This window comes from Cricetulus griseus, chromosome 5 (genome assembly GCF_003668045.3).
Source record: "Cricetulus griseus strain 17A/GY chromosome 5, alternate assembly CriGri-PICRH-1.0, whole genome shotgun sequence".
Lineage (NCBI taxonomy): Eukaryota > Metazoa > Chordata > Mammalia > Rodentia > Cricetidae > Cricetulus > Cricetulus griseus.
Window position 1 is genome coordinate 163546230 of NC_048598.1, and position 19588 is coordinate 163565817.

A 19588-nucleotide genomic window follows, 5' to 3' on the forward strand; every position below is an offset into this window, starting at 1 on the left:
GAGAGACTGCTGCTCAAATCATCAAACAATGTATATGTCCACAATGTGGCTATGGCTAATATAGGGGTGAATCCTCGAGGTCTATTCCCTAACCATCTATGAGAAATGGATGTTACACATTTCAGAGTTGGAAAGTTAAAAATACGTACACATGGCAGTTGACACCTATTCAGATTTCTTAATGTTATAAGTCACTGTTTTAAGATGTTCTGCTTTTTAAAATTTTTTTATTAGTTCAAGTTAGGAACAAGCTTGTTTCACATATCAATCCCTTCTCCCTCTCCCTCCCATCACCCCACCCCCCTCATCCTCCCCCAATCTACCCTCACCTCATCCACCCTCCACTCCCCAGGGTAGGGCCCTCAATGGGGGCTCCACAAAGTCCACCACATCATTCTGGGCTGGGCCTAGGCCCTTCCCCATGTGTCCAGGGCAAGAGTGCATCCCTTCACATGGGATGGGCTCTCAAAGTCCCTTCTTATACCAGGGAAAAATACTAATCCACTACCAGAGGCTCCCTGGAGTGCAGAGGCTTCCTCATTGACATCCATGTTCAGGGGTCTGGATCAGTCCTGTACTGGCCTCCCAGACAGCATCTGGGGTTGATGTATTCCCCCTTGTTCAGGCCAGCTGTTTCTGTGGGTCTCACCAGCCTGGTACCAACCCCTTCAATATTCATTCCTCCCTCTCTGCAACTAAATTCCAGAGTTCAGTTCAGTGTATATCTGTAGATATTTTGCTTACATGGGAATGCCAAAAGTTATAAAAACAGATAATGGGTCTGGATATACTAGAAAAGCTTACCAGCAATTTTGTGCTCAATGGAAAACTTACTACAAAACAGGTATTCCTTATAATCCCCAAGGACAAGGAATAATGGAGCAGGCCCACAATGTCCTTAAAAACACAGTTTCTAAGATAAAAAGGGGGAAACTGTGCCCCCAGTTTCCACATGATGCCTTAAACCATGCACTGTTTATTTTAAACTTTTTAAATGTGGATGCCAGTGAGCAATCTGATGCAGACAGATTCTGGCATGAAGGAACTTGAGCGAATTTCGCTCAGGTCAAATGCAGAGATGAATAGAGGGGACCAGACCCCTTAATTATTTGGGGTCAAGGGCATGTCTGTGTTTTCTTGAAGGTGGAGAACAAGGCATGCTGGCTGCTGGAGCAGTTGATGAGATGCGCGGAAGAGAGAGAAATTGGACCTGAGGCCTTGGGAGACTGTCTGAACAAGCTGGAGTGAAACACTGAACTGGTGTTCCTGAACTTTGAGGATATCTGACCTACAGCCAGAGGAAGAAAGGAGACACATCCAGTTCTAGTTTCAAAATGCTTCCCAGAGTCCCAGCTTCCCTACAGACAGACTATATAGGCCTCTCTGAATCCGTGAGTGCTCATTCCAGAGCAGAATAAGAACTGGACAACAAACAGCTTGCCTTCTTGCCATATCTAGATACACACAACTGTTTGGCAGTTTTCCTATGGGAAAAAGGACCCATTTAATACATTTGGACACTGGCATAAACCAAAGTGAGTGGCAGAAGCCCTTAAACAATGCTTTAACAAGATATGGACAAAAGACTTTTCATTCAAAGACTATGTATAATATTACAAACCTGATTTCAGAACTTTGCATATTTCAAAACATATGGACTTTAAGCAGGGAATAGAAAGTTCCAGAGAACATTGAGTCCCAGGCGTGTAATAAAGGAAATAATGTTTAGAGTTGTGAAATTGTCCAAACCCCACAGATTGTGAGAATATCTTATTGTCTTTGATTGTATTGTTACTCACCCTAATGTATTGTCATGATGAAATTGTTAATGGCTGTAACCTTGCTATATGTGTTATGCAAATGTTATTAGAAACTAGAAGTCAGAGTTCATTTTAACAGAAATGTAATGTGTAATTTACAAGCCTTAGGATAGAAATATGTTTAAGAGAGCAAACTTTAGTAATGTCTGTATCAGAGGCACGAGAGGCATTCCCATGCAGATTTTATTTTATTTTATTTTATTTTGGTTTTTTGAGACAGGGTTTCTCTGTGTAGCTTTGGAAACTATCCTGGCACTTTCTCTGGAGACCAGGCTGGCCTCGAGCTCACAGAGATTCGCCTGCCTCTGCCTCCCGTGTGCTGGGATTAAAGGCACGTGCCACCAACGCCCGGCTTCCCACGTGGATTTTAAAAGGCCATTTTAACCTTTGTATGTCTCCATCCTGAAGGAGAATATTTGCAGCCGTCAGAGCTCAGATGCTACCTCCTGGAGGATTTTTTCTGATTCAGGAATGCTTGGAGCTGGACCATGGCCCATCCCCCATTAACATTATTTGTTTTTCAGAGACTGGTTCCAGACAGAGATGGGTATGGTTTTCCTTGCCTTCAAGGAGTCCTAAGACAGAACACGCATGACAGAATGAGTGATTCCATGATGGGCACCCCTGGTAGGTTGAAGGCAGCCTCCTAAAACAGGTGCAGTCATCTGTCCTGATGCGGAAGCACAGGTTTCTTTTTATTAATTTAAGAGAGAAATATTGTTGGGGGACCATAATAGTTCCATTATAAAATGTCTTAAGGTCCTGCCTCAGGTTTCAGTAAACAGGAGCCTTGACCCACTATTGTATTGCTAATATGAGCAGGTCTGCTATTGTTTACCATGAACTCAGTGTAGAATGTCTCCTAGTTTGCATCTCTATGAGCCTAAGCATTGAGTAGGTCCACACATGGGCTGATAACTCTGTCTATGTAACTAGGAACTGTTGAGTTAATGCTTGAATTAATAGAATCACTTGATATTGGATATATACATCATAATAGATGCTTCCAGATGCTGCCCCTGCCCTTGGAAGACTATTTAGATGGACTTCTCAATAAACCATGGCATCAGCTGAGAGCCCTGCTGAGATGACAAGATGCCTGTGTTTGGTTTTTATCATTGTTGGGTTGCAAGGAGTTTCCAAGTTCACACTGCCCCACTCAGGCTGAACCTCATGGCTTCTGTGGCTTAGGGATGAGACGGCCCGGGTCATGACATAGTATCATTAGTAAATTATTTTTAATATTCATAATGATTGGCTATACATATTTATATACCATGAATGATTAAGAATTATATTTCAAATAACTTTTGAGAAATACTATTCTTATTTTTTTCACAAGTTTTTAAGAGAAATGAAATCACTCATTTCACTTATTATCCATTGGTGGATAATGACAACCATTTTATACATTCCTGGTTGGTTATAATATCATTGGTATCATTGATGGTAAGGTAAATTTTGATGTATTTTCATGCATGTTAAATACCTTCTTATAGTAAACACTGTAAAAGTATGTTCTCAATCATTCTAAGATCCATTTGTTGCATTAAACAGTCAAGCCAGAGTGATGTATATAGTGTCTTTCATTGATGTAAATCATGAAAATTTACCAATTGCTGATAGTCTGATTTTAAAAAAATTTGTAAGCTGTATTAATATGTAATATGAGAGGGCCAGAGAGTTAGCTGCTCTACTATTAAAAGCACTGGATGCTCTTCTAGACGACCTGGGTTTAATTCCCATCACCACAAGGTGGCTCACAACCATGTGTTCACCCCACCATTCCAATACACTGTGCTGCTCTCCATGGGTACCAGGCACACATGTGGGACACAGATAGACTATGTGCAGCTAGAACATCCTTGCCCATAGACCATGGCAAGTAAATTTTGAAAGAAGATGAAAAATAGATATTTACTAATAAAATGCTAACATTTTTATGATCAACAAATTTTCATAGATTATGACATTTTATTTAGTATTTAAGACAGGTTAAAAAAGTAAGATTTAGTAGGAAATCTTACCACGCCAATGGAAAAGTAATTATTGATGATGCTGTAAGGCACAGGGTCTCCTTTTTCATCTTTGTCATTGGGCGTGACTTCAAACTTCCACCTGTCCAGCATGATTTCTGTGCTGCTTTCAATGTCTTTTAGGATTTTCATCAGATTTTCACCTTCATAGCCTAATAAAAAAAGTTTTACAGTGAGATAAAATATAAACCAACTAAAGGGAGCTACACTTATGTGTCTGTTTAATTATATGAATTATTCTGAAGCTAATATATTTTAATGTTATACTAAGAATTGACTGTAATCTGCTTGCACCAAGATTTCACGCTTAGATTTACTTGCAACATATATTATTTCTTATGGTATAAACCTTCAGTTTCCCCAACTGATAAACAACATTTTTACCACATATCCTTTCACACTTGTTTGTCAGTTCCTTAGAGTATAATTAATTTTCAATTCTATAGTTTCTTTCTAAGCATCCTTTTACAGAAAAATACCAACCTCCCCCTTATGAAATTACAACCTGAGTTACCATGTTAGATTTCCCATCTTTCCCTTATTTACATGTTTCCTTCTAGTGACCAAGAGATACTTTAAAGAAAATAAGTTCTTTATTTTTGGATTATTTCATAATTTATCTACTTATAGTGCACCCATGCTTTTGAGATAGCTTGCTGTTATTTTTTTCAACATGGTTTCAACCCAGAGGATACTTCTTTTGGCAGCCACCCCCAACATAAAGCATCAATTGCACATTTCCTGTAACCCTTGGCCCCTGTGCTCAAAACTGCACTTCTCTTAGACTAAGTACATTGTATAATATGTTTGTTTTTTATCACTACAGCCTTGTGGATGGAATTTCATTTCCACCTGTTCCCACAGCCAATTAGACCCAAATAAACACACAAAAACTTATATTGATTTATAAACTGTTCGGCCTATGGCTTAGGCTTCTTAGAGGCCAGCTGTCTCTTAAATAGATGATGGGGGATGTCCTTCTGTATATATGTTTCTCTTATTGGTTGATGAATGAAACACTGATTGTCCAGTAGCCAAGCAGAAAAGCATAGGTGGGGCTACGGGACCATGAGAAGCCTGGAGAGAAGAAGACAGAGAGTATCCACTAGGAGATGACATGTAGCAGAGGAAGGAGTAACAGGCCTGGACCCTTCTCCAGTAAAATAAGACCACGTGAAAATACTTAGATTATTTTCTGGTATCTTCTTTAATTTCTTTCTTTAGAGACTCAAAATTCTTATGGTATAGGTCTTTACATTTTTGATTAATGTTACCCCAAGGTATTTTATGTTGTTTGTGGCAATTGTAAAGGGTGATGTTTCTCTGATTTCTTTCTCCACCAATGTGTCATAAGTCAATAGTAGGGCTACGGATTTTTTTTTTTTTGAGTTAATCTTGTATCCTGCCACTTTGCTGAAGGTGTTTATCAGCTGTAGGAGTTCCCTAGTAGAGTTTTTCAGGTCACTAATGTAGACTGTCATATAATCTGCAAATATGAGAGTTTGACTTCTTCCTTTTCAATTTGTATTCCCTTGATCTCCTTTTGTTGTCTTATTGCTCTAGCTAGGACTTCAAGGACAATATTGAAGAGGTATGGAGAGAGTGGACAGCCTTGTCTTGTCTCCGATTTTAGAGGAATTGGATAGAGTTTCTCTCTGTTTAATTAGATGTTGGCTGTTGGCTTGCTGTATATTGTTTTTATTATGTTGAGGTATGTTCCTGTTATCCCTGATTTCTCCAAGACCTTTATCATGAAAGGGTGTTGGATTTTGTCAAAGGCTTTTTCGGCATCTAGTGAGATGATCATGTGTTTTTTTTTTTTTTCTCAGTCTGATAATATGGTGGATTAAATTGATAGATTTTCATATGTTGAACCATCCTTGCATCCCTGGGATGAAGCCTATTTGATCATGGTGGATGATTTCTCTGATATGATCTTGTATTTGATTTGCTAGGATTTTATTGAGAATTTTTGCATCAATGTTCATGAGGGATATTGGTCTGTAGTTCTGTTTCTTAGTTGTCTCTTTGTGTGGCTTGGGTTTCAAGGTTATTGTAGCCTCATAAAAAGAGTTTGGCAATGTCCCTTCTGCTTCTATTTTGTGGAACAATTTGAGGAGTATTGGTATTAGCACTTCTTTGAATTTCTGGTAGAATTCTGCAGTGAATCCATCTGGCCCCAGGCTTTTTTTGGTTGGGAGATTTTGATGACTGCTTTTATTTCCTTAGAGGTTATAGGTCTCTTTAAGTTGCTTATCTGTTCTTGATTAAATTTTGGTAAGTGATAAGTCTTTTCTTGCTTTAGTGGATTGTCTATAGTCCATGTGCACCCTTGTGTTGATTTGATATTATATTCTCTTAAATTCATCTGTGAGCATTTACTATCCAATAAGGACTGAAAACTAACCTGGGGGTGTTATTGTGCATGTTTCTTAACGTCCTTCTATATTAGCTCACTCATCTCCCCAATCTCAGATTTTCTGAGTATTAAATGAGATATTGCTTAAAAAGTCTTTTACCAGAATCTAAAGCGAATGGAATATAACATTGTTTACAAGTTACTACAGTTGATGATGGTGAAGTTTAAAAATAATTATAATGTTTTTGAGCCAATAAAAGGCAAGACTTCCAGTTGTTGGCAGTGCTACAACATAGGGCAGAAACTGAAGTAACCCAGGTTGAAGTGCCCAGGCTTTACGAGTTTCACCTGTAGAAGCTGCTGATCAAGAGTGGGGCAAGAACACACTCAGAATCAGAAAAACAGGTCATTAAATATGTGTAAGGACACACAGAAGCAGGCAGAAGGTCCAATGTGAGGCTTTGATGCCCAGGGCACAAGGTGTCCAACAACATGCAGTGGAAAATGCAGATCCAGTGAGAGCAGCAGACTTGTCCCAAGGAAAAGCAATGAAACTCAGCGCCTCTACTACCAGAGAAGATGTGGACCCAAGAAAAGACCTGGAGTTGACACATGGAAAGGTACATGGCAAACATATTTCAGCATACTATGGAAACTGTTAAGAGGAGGTGGCTGGAGGTGATCCAGAGATAGATGCCCAGGAAAAAAAGTACTCCTACAATAGGAGTGGGAGGCTGGAATTGTGCCAGAGATGTCCCAGGATAGGGTGTTCAAGTACAGAGAAGGAAGAAAAATGTTGGGAAATGTAAAAAAAGGTATAGGAATTCAATAACTCAGCAAAGGTCATTGATAAATTTGAAAAAAATAACTAACAGGTTATAAGAAAGAATGTTTTGGAAAAAGAAAAATCCAAAACTTTGAATTATGGCATAAGTGATAGGAGGAGTAGAAGAATCACATCATATCATACCATATCAAATCAAACCATATCAAATGCATAGAAAATATTTCAAATCAAAGAACATTTTCCAAACAGAGAAATAGATAAGTAGATAACAGTATAGGTACAACAGGCATACAGAAGATGCAATAGGACCAGAAAAGAAACTACCTATGGCATTTAATATTAAAACATTAAAAAGACAGACTAAAGGGAATGTATTGAAAGTTGCAGAGAGGAATGGCAAGTTGCCTTTTAAGGCAGGTCCATAGAGTAATAGTTGATTAAGCAGCAGAAACTTCTTCTATTTAGTAACTGGCAGCTGATAATTTAATCATTTGAATCTTTTTTATTTATAATTTTTTTATTTTGAAACAATCTTATATTAATATCAATGCCCCCATTCTCTATCCCTCCTATCCTCCCATGACCCCCCAACCTACTTCTCACCCACTCCCCAAGGATAGTGAGACCTTCCGTGGTGGATCATCAATGTCTGTCACATCATTTCGGGGAGGACCTAGACCCTCCACCAGGTATCTGGGCTGAAATAATATCCCTCCATAGGGAATGAGCTCCCAAAGTCCATTTGTGCACTAGGCATGAATACTATTTCCACCCTAGGGGTCCCATAGACTTCTCAGGCCTCTCAATTGGCACCCTCATTCAGAGTAGTGGAAAATTTTATAGACAGAAGACATATCAAGACATTTCCATGTTCTTATATACTAAAACTGCTAAGCAAGAGAATTATACTCAGCAAAACTATCTATTAATTAATAGCTTTACATATAGTAGTAATTCACTGAAAAGATAAAAAGAGGATAAATATCTTAACCAAGTTGACTAAAAGAAAGATTTCAAATAATTACAAAGAAAAATGGATACATTACCAAAGATGTCAGTGAAATTTAGAAAAATTCCAAAACGATACCTTAAATAATTTTACTCCTCTAAAATGGATTTTGTAAAGAAACAGATAAATTCCTGATGTGTAAATATGCCAGAAATAAGCCATGATGAAATAATAATCAGAAGAATTACATTAATAGTGAGATTGAAATAGTCATAAATCTCTCCCCACAAAAACCAAAGCACAAGACCAGATGGGATCCTGTGCACAATCCTACCAAAACTTAAGAGAAGAAAATCATTAGAAAACCCCAGTTATTATAAAACATTGAAAAGAAACAAGGGACTCTACTTCTGAAATCTCACTTCCACATATGAGATTTGTGGCATGCTTGTGTGTGTGTGTGTGTTCTTGTATGAGTGACAAACAGACAGACAGGCAGGCAGACAGACAGACAGAGACATTAACAGAGAGATGGAAAGAGTTTTAATAAAATGAAAATAAATAAAATTACTGAGAATAAACTTATCTAATAAAATAAAATAAGAGAGCAATAATGCTAAAGGGAGAAATGTTTAAGCAGTGAGGGATTATGGGAAAGAAGGTAGAAACTTAGAGCCTGGGAGGAGAGTTAATCAGAATCAAGGTGAAGAATCGATACAGAGACACACTATCCCACAATTCCTTTTAAAAATGCAAAATTAGTGGGACAGTCAAACACATGTTACATGAAAGAAGAGAGGCAAGTACACTAGGGATTTGAGTAGGGATGGGGGCAAAGAAGACAGGGAGAAGACAGAATGTAAATTAAACAAAGCTAGGGATATAGTAAAGAGCATATAGAAATCTACTGGTTTGTGTTTTAACTAAAATATCATTTAATAGAATAATATGAGCTTGAATGGAAATCAACTGTATTGGTGGACAATGCTACTCCCAAAAGACATGGCTTATAAAATGAAAGTTTAATAATGAATGGATACCTCCATGGAGTTATTGTTCAGGGACTTCTCAGAAGTTCCCTACACAGAACACACTATTAATAATTGTTGTCAGATGATCACCATAATTAACAAATTGATGGTAAGAACATATTGTTTAAAACAACACACTTTTGGATTACAGGACACATAGAAATCAATAGAGCCAAAACAGTTTTGTCATATCTTCTGGGTTACTGTAATAATGTCAGAGAGTTGTATGCAAGGCAAATAGAGGGAGGAGAGTCATTAATGATCTGATGCAGCCCTGGGCCCAACGTGCTATAATGCTGGCCTGCCTGGCAAGATGTACTCACTGATGCAGAGTCAGAGCTGTTGTAGGGGTAATCAACTACTTTCAGATTAGATTTGAGGCTTGCTTTGTAGGAGGAATTCATACCTACTATGGCAAAGGAAACAGAAACCCATAAGTGGGAAGGTCATAGACAAGGAAACTTATTATTCTTGTTTTGCTAAACAGAAATTTCATCTTCTAAATATTTACAGTTATCCCTGTAGGTTGGCACTGCTCTCACCTTGACAACAAGGCTTCTTTTTTGCTGTTGGATGTGGATAATGAAGAGACACATGCCTTGTCAAAGCACTGAGAACAGTGACTGTGACGTTAAATGGGATATTTATAACAATTCTCCCCTCCCTTGGGGTTTAGGACATGTCACAAGAGAGGGGGCAGAAAGAACTTAAAAGCAGGAGGACTGAATAGTGATGTAAAAAATTATCTTGTGCACATGGTACAGCTGCTGCACTTATGGCCCTTAAGCAACTGTGGTCATCTGCAGAAGATCAAGCCACTCAGCTTTCCATCTAGGTGGAGGAAAAGCTCAGGAGGCATATATGCAAATAGCTTCTGCCAATTGGTGACAGCTGTAGCAGAGATAGCCATTTTCTTTGGGATGTGGCCACTGATAGGTTACCAATGCTCTAGTGGATGGTGTACACCTATGTATAGACTAGCAGGACTAATTTAGTCAATGGCCCACACAAAGTGGATAAAGTTGAAAGGGGACATTGTTGGGGATGGCTTTCATGAAGCATTTAAAGGAGGTATTGGGATATATATGATCAAAATGCATGCATTAAGTTGTCAAAGAGTAAATAAACCCTTTTTTAAAAAATAAGATAACTTTTCTAAATAAAATGATCTCCATACCTCTATCTTTTTCTATCATATGCACAAGCATACGCACACATGCATATACGGTTATATATGTTTTAAGTGATATCCTAATTTGGAACACTTTGGAGAGTTTCTGTCTCTAAAATTTGTCTCTAACTCATAATTTATTTGTTGAGAAAGTTACTGCCAGCATATCCGAGTAGTCATTACATCTATTAGCATATGTATTACTGTAGAAATCACTAGTTTAAAAGAAAAAGGAAGAGATATCCTGAAATACAACATTGTCTATTGGAGAAAATATTGCATTTAAGATACATTTGTTCCATCATCAACACTAAAAATTCTACTGTTTGACCCAATTAAAATTTTAATACTAGTTTTACTTACTAAGCACTATTAAATATATAAAGCAAATATTTGAATAAATAGTAATTACACAGGCACTACTGGGTACTCTCTTAAAATATATAATGTACTAAATGATTTTAAAGTATAAATATTAATAGCACGTTTATTGAGAGTCACTAGCAGATCAGAATTATCTAAACCAAAATACATGGAAAAATCATGTAAAATGGCTGCAAATCAATATACTTTATTGATGTTATGTGAACAGTTAATAATGTTATTATAAAATGAGGTACTTCATTTCAATTTTAAGAAAAATAATAATTACTATGTCTGTAGAGTACTCAAAGTACACACTAAAGAAGGAAACTGAATAATTTCAAATGGCCTTTCTCAGCTAGGCCCTCTACTGATTCTGCCAAGGATGCTAATGTTAACAGTACATGACCAGCATCCTCAATGTTACACATCTGGTGAGAAACAGTCCCACTTCCACATTCTGTTCTTTATATATAAATCCTCATAAATAATTGCTCCATTTCCCTGATGGCTCTGCTTGGAAATATTGGTGTTTTAATTTTGCTAGAAGCCCTTACCCCTCGCCAACTCTGATACTCACTACCTAAGCAATGAATACTTTGACAATCCCACCAGGCTTCCTTTAGTTTTTGCAATACTAGAAACTATGTCTCTTTCCTCACAGTTTAGTACCTGGGGAAATGGGAGCTCCTTAGGAGAGGCGTATTGACCTTCTAGCTAAGGGTAGTTCTTTTCTATAATTCACTCTTTCATAGCTCTGAGCTGTGCTGAATATATATCATTTTTCACAGACTTACAGTCCATGTTACTTAATGAAGATTTAGTCTCTAAGCAGATAGAAGTCACTTATGTATTTCCCCTCTACTGTGCCAGAACACAGTAAGCACTTTGAGAATTCATCTTTAATCTGATCTTTGACACAAGATGAAACCCTTATTTTATCCATTAATAATATTTATGTGGTTTTGTATGAATGTAACCTACATAAATATAGATTTCTTTATTCAATTTGAGATCTAATTAATTCGATAATTTGAAAAAATAATGTATTAAATATTCAAATACCAATTTTTTGAAAAATCAAATATATGTGAAAAAAGACACACAGATGGTTCCCTCTTGTCAATCAACACATATATCTCAAAATCAGTGAAAATAAGCATCTTTTAATGGTTATGCCTTTATATCTTTCAGCTTCATGGTATTTAACTAAATACTAATAATATAATTTTACTATAACATTTTTTGAAAAGTCCAAATACAATATATACTAAGTATTTGATTTAGTTTTCAATTTCACTCTATATAACAGATACAACAGTTGAATGAATGTACATGGAACAAAAGTTTCAACTGTGTTGTAAATCATTTTTTTTTCAAATGACAATTGTCTGCTGGAGTCCCATCCCATGGGATTTGCATTCAGCATATCCAGGGTAGGGTCAACCATTTTATTTTTAACAAGCTCCCAAGGGCTTCTGTCTTTGGAGACTCTTTCAAACTTCTCAAAGTGTGTTTAGATTTAATAAAAATATTAAGAATTTGCCCACATCTCTCAGAGAAGCCCACTACTCTACTGGAGGTCACTCAGGCACACAGATGGCCAGGTAACCTTCTGCCTATGGACCACGAACACTCATCCAGGGCCCATCCAACATAATTCCAACATCCCCTTATCCTTATCACCATATCCTGGCCCATACATTTGGTAGAAGGCCTCTGCTCTAACAGTGGCATACTTAGACCCAAAACCCCAGAACTCCTGCTAGATCAGATACCATATCAGCTGCCAGAACTCCAGGCCCCAACATGGGTGGAAGCACCATGATTGACAAGGTTCTACCCCAGCCATCAGAAGTCCAGTTCCCAACTTTGACAGAGGTCCTCTATTCAGCTACAGGCCACACCTGCCAGAAGTCTAGAGAGGAAACAGAAATCAGGAACAAAAGGCACCTTCATTAAAGACAATCTCAGAAATCAGCACCTAGACCTATAATCACCCCAAATCCAGATGCCTAGATATCAGTAGAAGAACACAATCAACAGAAGTCAGTGCAATGTTATCACCAGAGCTCAACAATCCTACTATAGCAAGCCCTGAGTATTCCAACACAGCTGAAGCACAAGTCAAAAACAAATTCATAATGATGATGGAGGTACTTAAAGAGGAAATGGATACATCTCTTGTAAAGAGAGCAAATAAAATGAAGAGTTTAAGAAAACCGATAAAACTGTTCAAGACATGAAATTTCAATAGAAGCAAATAAAGCAAATTGTGAGGAAAATCTGGAAAAGAAGTGAACAACAACTACAGAAGCAAGCATCACCAATGTAATAAAAGAGACAGAAGAAAGTATCTCAGGTGTGAAAGGCAGTACCCATAAAACCCAAACCAAACAAAAGATTCAAAAAAGAATGAGAATTACAGACCAATTTCCTTCATGAACATGGATAAAAAAATACTCAATAAAATAATTGCAAACCAAATCCAAGAACATATAAAAAGATCATATATCATGATAAGTAGTCTTCATCCCAAAGATGCAGGAATGGTTCAACTTATTTAAATCTGTCAATGTAATCCACCAAACTGAAAGTAAGAAAACACAAGATCATCTCAGTAGATGCTGGAAAAGCCATTGACAAAATTCAATGTCTCTAGGGATAAATACTGATCTACTGCCACAGGTCCCGTAGATTTCCCAGGCCTCCTAACTGACACCCATGATCAGGGGGTCTGGGTCGGTCCAATGCTGGTTTCCCAGCTATAGTCTGGGGTCCCTGAGCTCCCCCTGTTTAGGTCAGCTGTTTCTGTGGGTTTCTCCAGCCTGTTCTTGACCCCTTTGCTCCTCACTCCTCCCTCTCTACAACTGGATTCCAGGAGTTCAGTTCAGTGTTTAGCTGTGGGTGTCTGCTTCTGCTTCCATCAGCTACTCAATAAAAGTTCTAGGATGGCATATAAGTTAGTCATCAATCTCATTATAAGGGAAGGGTATTTAAGGTAGCCTTTCCACTATTGCTTAGATTGCTAGTTGCTGTCATCCTTGTAGATCTCTGGACATTTCCATAGTGCCAGATTTCTCTTTAAACCTATAATGTCACCCTCTATTATGACATCTCTTTTCTTGTTCTCCTCTATTCTTCCTCAGACTTAAACTTTCTGCTTCCTGATGTCCTCCTCTCTCCTTCTCTTCTCCCCTTCTCTTTCTCCTAAATCCCTCTCCCCTCCCCACATGGTCCCCATTTGCTCAGGAAATCTTGTCCCTTTCCCCTTATCCAGGGGATCATGCATGTATCTCTTAGGGTCCTCCTTGTTCCCTAGTTTTTCTGGTGGTGTGGATTGTAGGCTGGTAATCCTTTGCTCTATGTCTAAAATCCATATATGAGTGAGTACGTACCATGTTTGTCTTTTTGTGACTGGGTTACCTTGCTCAGGACTTTGGGAGCCCATTCCACACAGAGGGATATTCTTTTAGCCTAGACAAATGGGGGAGGGCCCAGGCCCTGTTCCAAATGATATGACAGACTTTGAAGATTCCCTATGGAAGGACTTACCCTCCCTAGGGAGCAAAGAGGAGATGGGACAGGGGGTAGATGGGGGATAGAGGTGGAGGGGAGGGAGAGGGAACTGGGATTGACATATAAAACAAGCTTGTTTCTAATTTAAATAAAAACCTGAGAAAAGCAATTCAATACCACTTCACAACAAAAGTTTTGTAGATCAGGGATAAAAGGATCATGTGTAAACACAGTGACGGCAATTTGCAGTAAGCCAGTACCCAGTATAAAATTAAATGTAGAGAAATTTAAAGCAATTTCAGTAAAATCAGGAACTAAACAAAGCTGTCCACTTGCTCTATATCTATTCAATATAGTAATTGAAGTTCTATCTGGAGTAATAAGACAACTGAAGGAGCTCAAGAGCATCAGCACTAAGAACTGTAATCAATAAAAGGGACCTCATGAAACTGAAATGCTTCTCTAAGGTAATGGACACCACCAATAGGACAAAACAGAATGGAAAAAGATTTTCACCAACTCCACATCTAACAGAGGGCTAATATCCAAATATATAAATAATTCAAGAAATAGACTTCAATAAAAATTTATCCAATTAAAAATGGAATACAGATCTAAACAGAGCATTTTCAATTGAGAAATCACAAATGGCTGAGAAACACTTAATGAAATATTCAACATCCTTAGCTATCCATGAGATTCAAATCGAAACAACTGTAAGGTTTCATCTATACCTGTCTGAATGGCTAAGATGAAAAACACAAGTGATAGTTCAGGCTGGACAGGATATGGAGCAGCATGGAGAACACTCCTCCTTTGCATTCCCTGGAGTGCAAACTTGAACAGAAACTTTGGGAATCAATATATTAGTTCTACAGAAAATTGGTAATTGGTCTAACAGAGACCCTGCTATACATGTTTTGGGCATATACCTAAAGGACACTCCATCCTACCACAAGGAAAAATGCTCAACTATGTTCATAACAGCTATATTACTAATAGCCAGAAATTAGAAATAAGCAATATGTAACTTAATGGAAGAATGGATAAAGAAACTGTGGTACATTTACAAAATGGGGTATTGCTCCCCTGTTAAAAACAATGACATGATTTTGCAGGCAAATGTATGGAACTAGAAAAAAAATCATTTGTGAGGTAACCCAGACACAGAAAATCAAAGATGGTATGTATTCACATATAAGTGGACATAAGCTGTTATATAAAGGATAATTATGCTATAATCCACAGACCAAGTGAAGCTAAGTAACAAGGTGTGCTCAATGGGGGTGGGTGGTGGTACATGACTCTCAGAGGGAAGGAAAATTAGAATAAATTTTGTGGGCAGACTTGGGGTTGGTGTAGATGGAAACAGAAGGGTCCATGCTGGACGGTGTTTGGATGGTTGGAGAGAGTACTTGGAGAGACAACTGGAATGCAAGAAACACTTGGGGGATAAAGTATAAACCTGGTGCACTGAAAGCTCCCTAGAATCTATGAGAGCGAATCTAGTGAAGTCTCCTATTAACGGGGTAACAGAGAGGGAGCCCACACCTGGGACTGTGTGAATGGCCAGGAACCAGAGGCTGGGTACCCCAGAGACCCAGGATAGAATGAAATACAATTGGAAAGCCAATGACATGATTCCTAATGGTATGATGCTATACTCATAGAAAAATTCATAGCCCAGTTGTCATCACAAAAGCATTGTCCAGAAACTGACAGCAGTGTCCCACAGTCAAACACTAAGCAAAGCTAAAGGAAACTTTAGAAGAGGGGGAAAGAGGATTCTAGGAACCAAAGGAGTCTGGGACATGATGAAAACATGAACCGCAGAATCAATTAAGCAGGGCTCATAGGGGCTCACACAGACTGAAGCTATATTGAAGACCCTTTATGGGTCTGAACGAGGTCTTCTGCATAGATACTATGGTTGTATACTTCGGTGTTCTTCTGGGACCCTGACAAGTGGAAGTGGGTGGTTTCTCTGATGCCTTTATGTATGATTGGGGACCTTTGCCTTGTTCAATATTTATATGAGCCCGTTTGCTTAGCCTATTGTAATTTGTTATGCCATATTTGATTGTCCTGCCTGCTTTATTTTTTTAAGAGAAAACGAGAAGGAATAGATCTAGGGGAGAGCAGAGGTGAAGGGGGGATTTGTAGGAGTGAAAGTTGTGGAACTTTGATCAGGATGTAGTATATGTAAAGAATAAATATAAATAAAATGTTTACAATTTAATTATGGCTTTTTAGCATTATCAGTGGTTGCTCATGAAAGTATTTTAGATTCTCCCCAAAATATTGTCTACATTTGCATTCTGCTCATCCACCATCCCTTTGTCATTTCCCTAAGTGAAAAAGCCACTCCCGAGTCCTTGAAGACTGAACTTTGTCCCTCTGCTTCTGAAGTCCACACTTAGCTTCATGCAATTTTGTCAATATCATACTATTAGTGTTCTCATATATGTAATTGAGAATGCTTTTCTTTATTGGAATCAATTTCCTTGTTATTACAAAGTCTTAAGTGTTACACATGACTTCACATACATATAGAATTGCTAATATTGTTCCTTCCCCTTCTCACTCTTAGACACCAACTATAGAATCCAGTGGTTGTTATAATGTAAAACTCAAATAACAGTGCTTAGTATATTCATCCCTGAGAAAGTCACATATCGGTGTTTTTATTTTTTCCAGTTTTCTTTTCATATTGTTAATAAAGTCACTCTAGAAATGATCTTTGCCCATTGTCCACTCAGACTCTCAGGCATGCTCCACTTCCACTTTCCAATGTAATAACCTCTGTCTGTTTTCTACACTAGAAAATAATGCAAATTAAACATTAGAATATTGTCTTAGAGTTCTTCATGTGTATCTTATTTTCTAAGCAAGAAAAGCCCAAACCACAGATGTTTGAAAAGGTGTCCTATGAATACCAAATATGTAATTGACATGTAATTAAATCCCATCACCCAATCTAAATTGTTAACCCTCTTTGTTCTTCCAAACCCTTGATTATTGTTTAAAATACTTTTGTAAGTGTAGAATACCTCTTACATTTACTATAACTACATGATAACCATTATAAAGTAAGTTCATTCTCCTACTTTTCCATTAAATTCTATTGCAGCTTTCTTACCTCCACCCCACCGCAGGCATCTTGCTAGGTCATTGCCAGTCCCAAGAGGCAGAATAGCAACTGGAGGGTGCTTGACTACATTGGCCTTTTCTGTGTAATTGGACAATGAAAATAAAGATGTGAAACCAAATTGACCAATAACAGCAAGGAAACAAACTTACATTGAATAAATAATTCCACAAAGTACATGTAAACAGCAACAAGTTGAATTTTTTAAAATGCTATTACAAATGACAATGTTTTTATGCAGTTGTGGTAGCTGGCATATTAGATAAATAGGTATCATATATCATTCTTCAGAAAGAAACATTCTTTATAATCTGTGCATGAGGAAAATGTTTTAAATATCTCAACAAAACTCAAAAGTATGTCGTGTGTGTGTGTGTGTGTGTGTGTGTGTGTGTGTGTGTGTGTGTGTGTATTTCCTTCTCTTTAGTCTTTATTAAGACACAAGAAGGCAGGTACATAAAGCATAGGGATACCTGTAACAGGGAACATAGGTAGGGTACTATACATGCTTCTTCTGCAACATCAACTCTAGGGACACTCCATTTTCTTTGAGAACAGTAGAATTCTAAAAATAAATACTTAGTAATTCTGATCAATTGTTCCTACCCACAGCATTGCAAAATTTCAATGCAAATGAACAGAGCATTACTTTTGGATTACCTTGCAACATCAGGTTTGTTCGCCTATCATTTATTTAGCCTTGCATCATAGCTTGTGTTTGTCGGGGCTTTTGTCAATACCAGCAGCTAGTCCAGTGCATAACTGACACAGGGTTTGTGGATTGAGGAAAGGAAAGGCAGGAGACAGAGAGAGAGTCTGGAGGGCATCTGGTGAATACTGAATTGCCATGTTTATTGTGTGTAGTCTTTCTATAGCCCCATAAAGGGAGTGGGAGAAGGAAAAAGACTTTCTTAGAAAGATATGAAGAACAAGCAGGCATAACTACTTTCTCAGTATTCAAAATATCAAGTAACTATCTCCCGAGTTAAGTATTTTGTTGTTTAGGCAGGGCATGTGGACACCACAGTATTTACTGGATGCCTTCCCAACTCTATCTTTGTCTCCTGCCTATTTGTTTCCTGAATTTAAACCCCTCTCTCAGGTATGGACTGGACTAGCTGGCAGGACTGGCCAAAAGCCCTCACAAACATGAGCTACAACAGATGGTACCCCAAAGTGATCCTGAGCATGGCAAACAGAGGTAATGGACATCACAGATGAAAAAGTGAGTGGTAGGATATAAGTTAAATGAAATGCAGTGAGTTTATCTCTAGAGTAAAACATTTGTATATAAAAATATAGATAACTGTAGATAATGGTCATAATAATAATAGTCAACTGATTATTACTTGGTGTGGTCACTTCATGTACTGCCTAATCAATAAAATACTTAACTCAAGAGATAGTTATTGATGTCTGGGATATAAAGGCAATTAACTTACTTGTTCTTTATATCTTGGTAAAAAATTTCTTTTGCCTTCTCCCCTATTTTTTGATAGGGCATTAAAAGACTGTTAACAATAAATATGGGTGGTTCAGTATTCACTGGATGTGCTCCCTGTTCTATCTCTTGTCTCCTGTATATTCCTTTTCTTAATCCACACTCCCTTCTCTCAGGTACTAACCAGACAGGTCTGCTGGAACCGACTAACGCCCGAACAACACAGGCTACAGCAGCTTCACCTTTATGTCCCATAGTATTTTAGGTTCCAAGCAGTATAAATCTGTTACCACAATTCCATGTGCTTTCATTTGAATCATCATATAACTTGAGAGACTATCAGAGATATACATATTTTCTTTCCCTTTCCCTCCTAAGTTCAAAGTCAGCATGCAGTATGTATATGAATCAGTTGATGAGGTGACATGGATAAACACAGTGCAACACCACTGAATTTGGGGGATGCAATGAACCAAGAATTCCTAAAGTTTTCATTTTAAAATCCTTTCCAGTGTACAGCCACTTATAAATTTGTAAGTAATTTTATAATTCTTGAATTTTAGTTTTTTTCCATAGGAATAATTTATAAATATTTTCTATCACTTATTAGAGTTCCAACACCAGAATTTTCACTGACTATTTTCATGCAATATTAGTAGATTAAATTGATAGATTTAAAAGAAAAGTGTACTTTTTTTGAGTAACTGCAAATAGGCAACTGGAGGACTGGAGCAGAGCCTCCAGACTGGGACTAATGACTGCCACGCCCACCATGACATTTTCAATTTGAAACATTTTTTTTCAATGAGCAGCAAGACAGAATGTTCTGATATTTACTTCTTTAAAAGCAAAATGTGTGTATTTTATGGAGAGAACATAATTTGTTTGAATTAATATTTATTTGGAAAGGATCTGTAGCTAATAAAAATTACTCAATTCAAAGATTAAAATAAATTATAGAAAA

General features: G+C 37.6%; 1 protein-coding gene across 6 annotated transcripts in view; it reads right to left on the reverse strand.

The window, feature by feature from the left end:
• Window positions 1-19588, reverse strand: part of Dgkb (diacylglycerol kinase beta) — a 649271-nt gene that overhangs the window by 404712 nt on the left and 224971 nt on the right. For all 6 annotated transcript variants that reach the window (XM_035445438.1, XM_035445436.1, XM_035445435.1 and 3 more), the window contains 2 exons: window positions 17175-17264; window positions 3848-4008 (listed from right to left, as the gene is read on the reverse strand). In XM_035445438.1, coding sequence (XP_035301329.1) covers window positions 3848-4008; window positions 17175-17264 — 251 coding nt within the window. The remainder of the gene's footprint in view (window positions 1-3847; window positions 4009-17174; window positions 17265-19588) is intronic.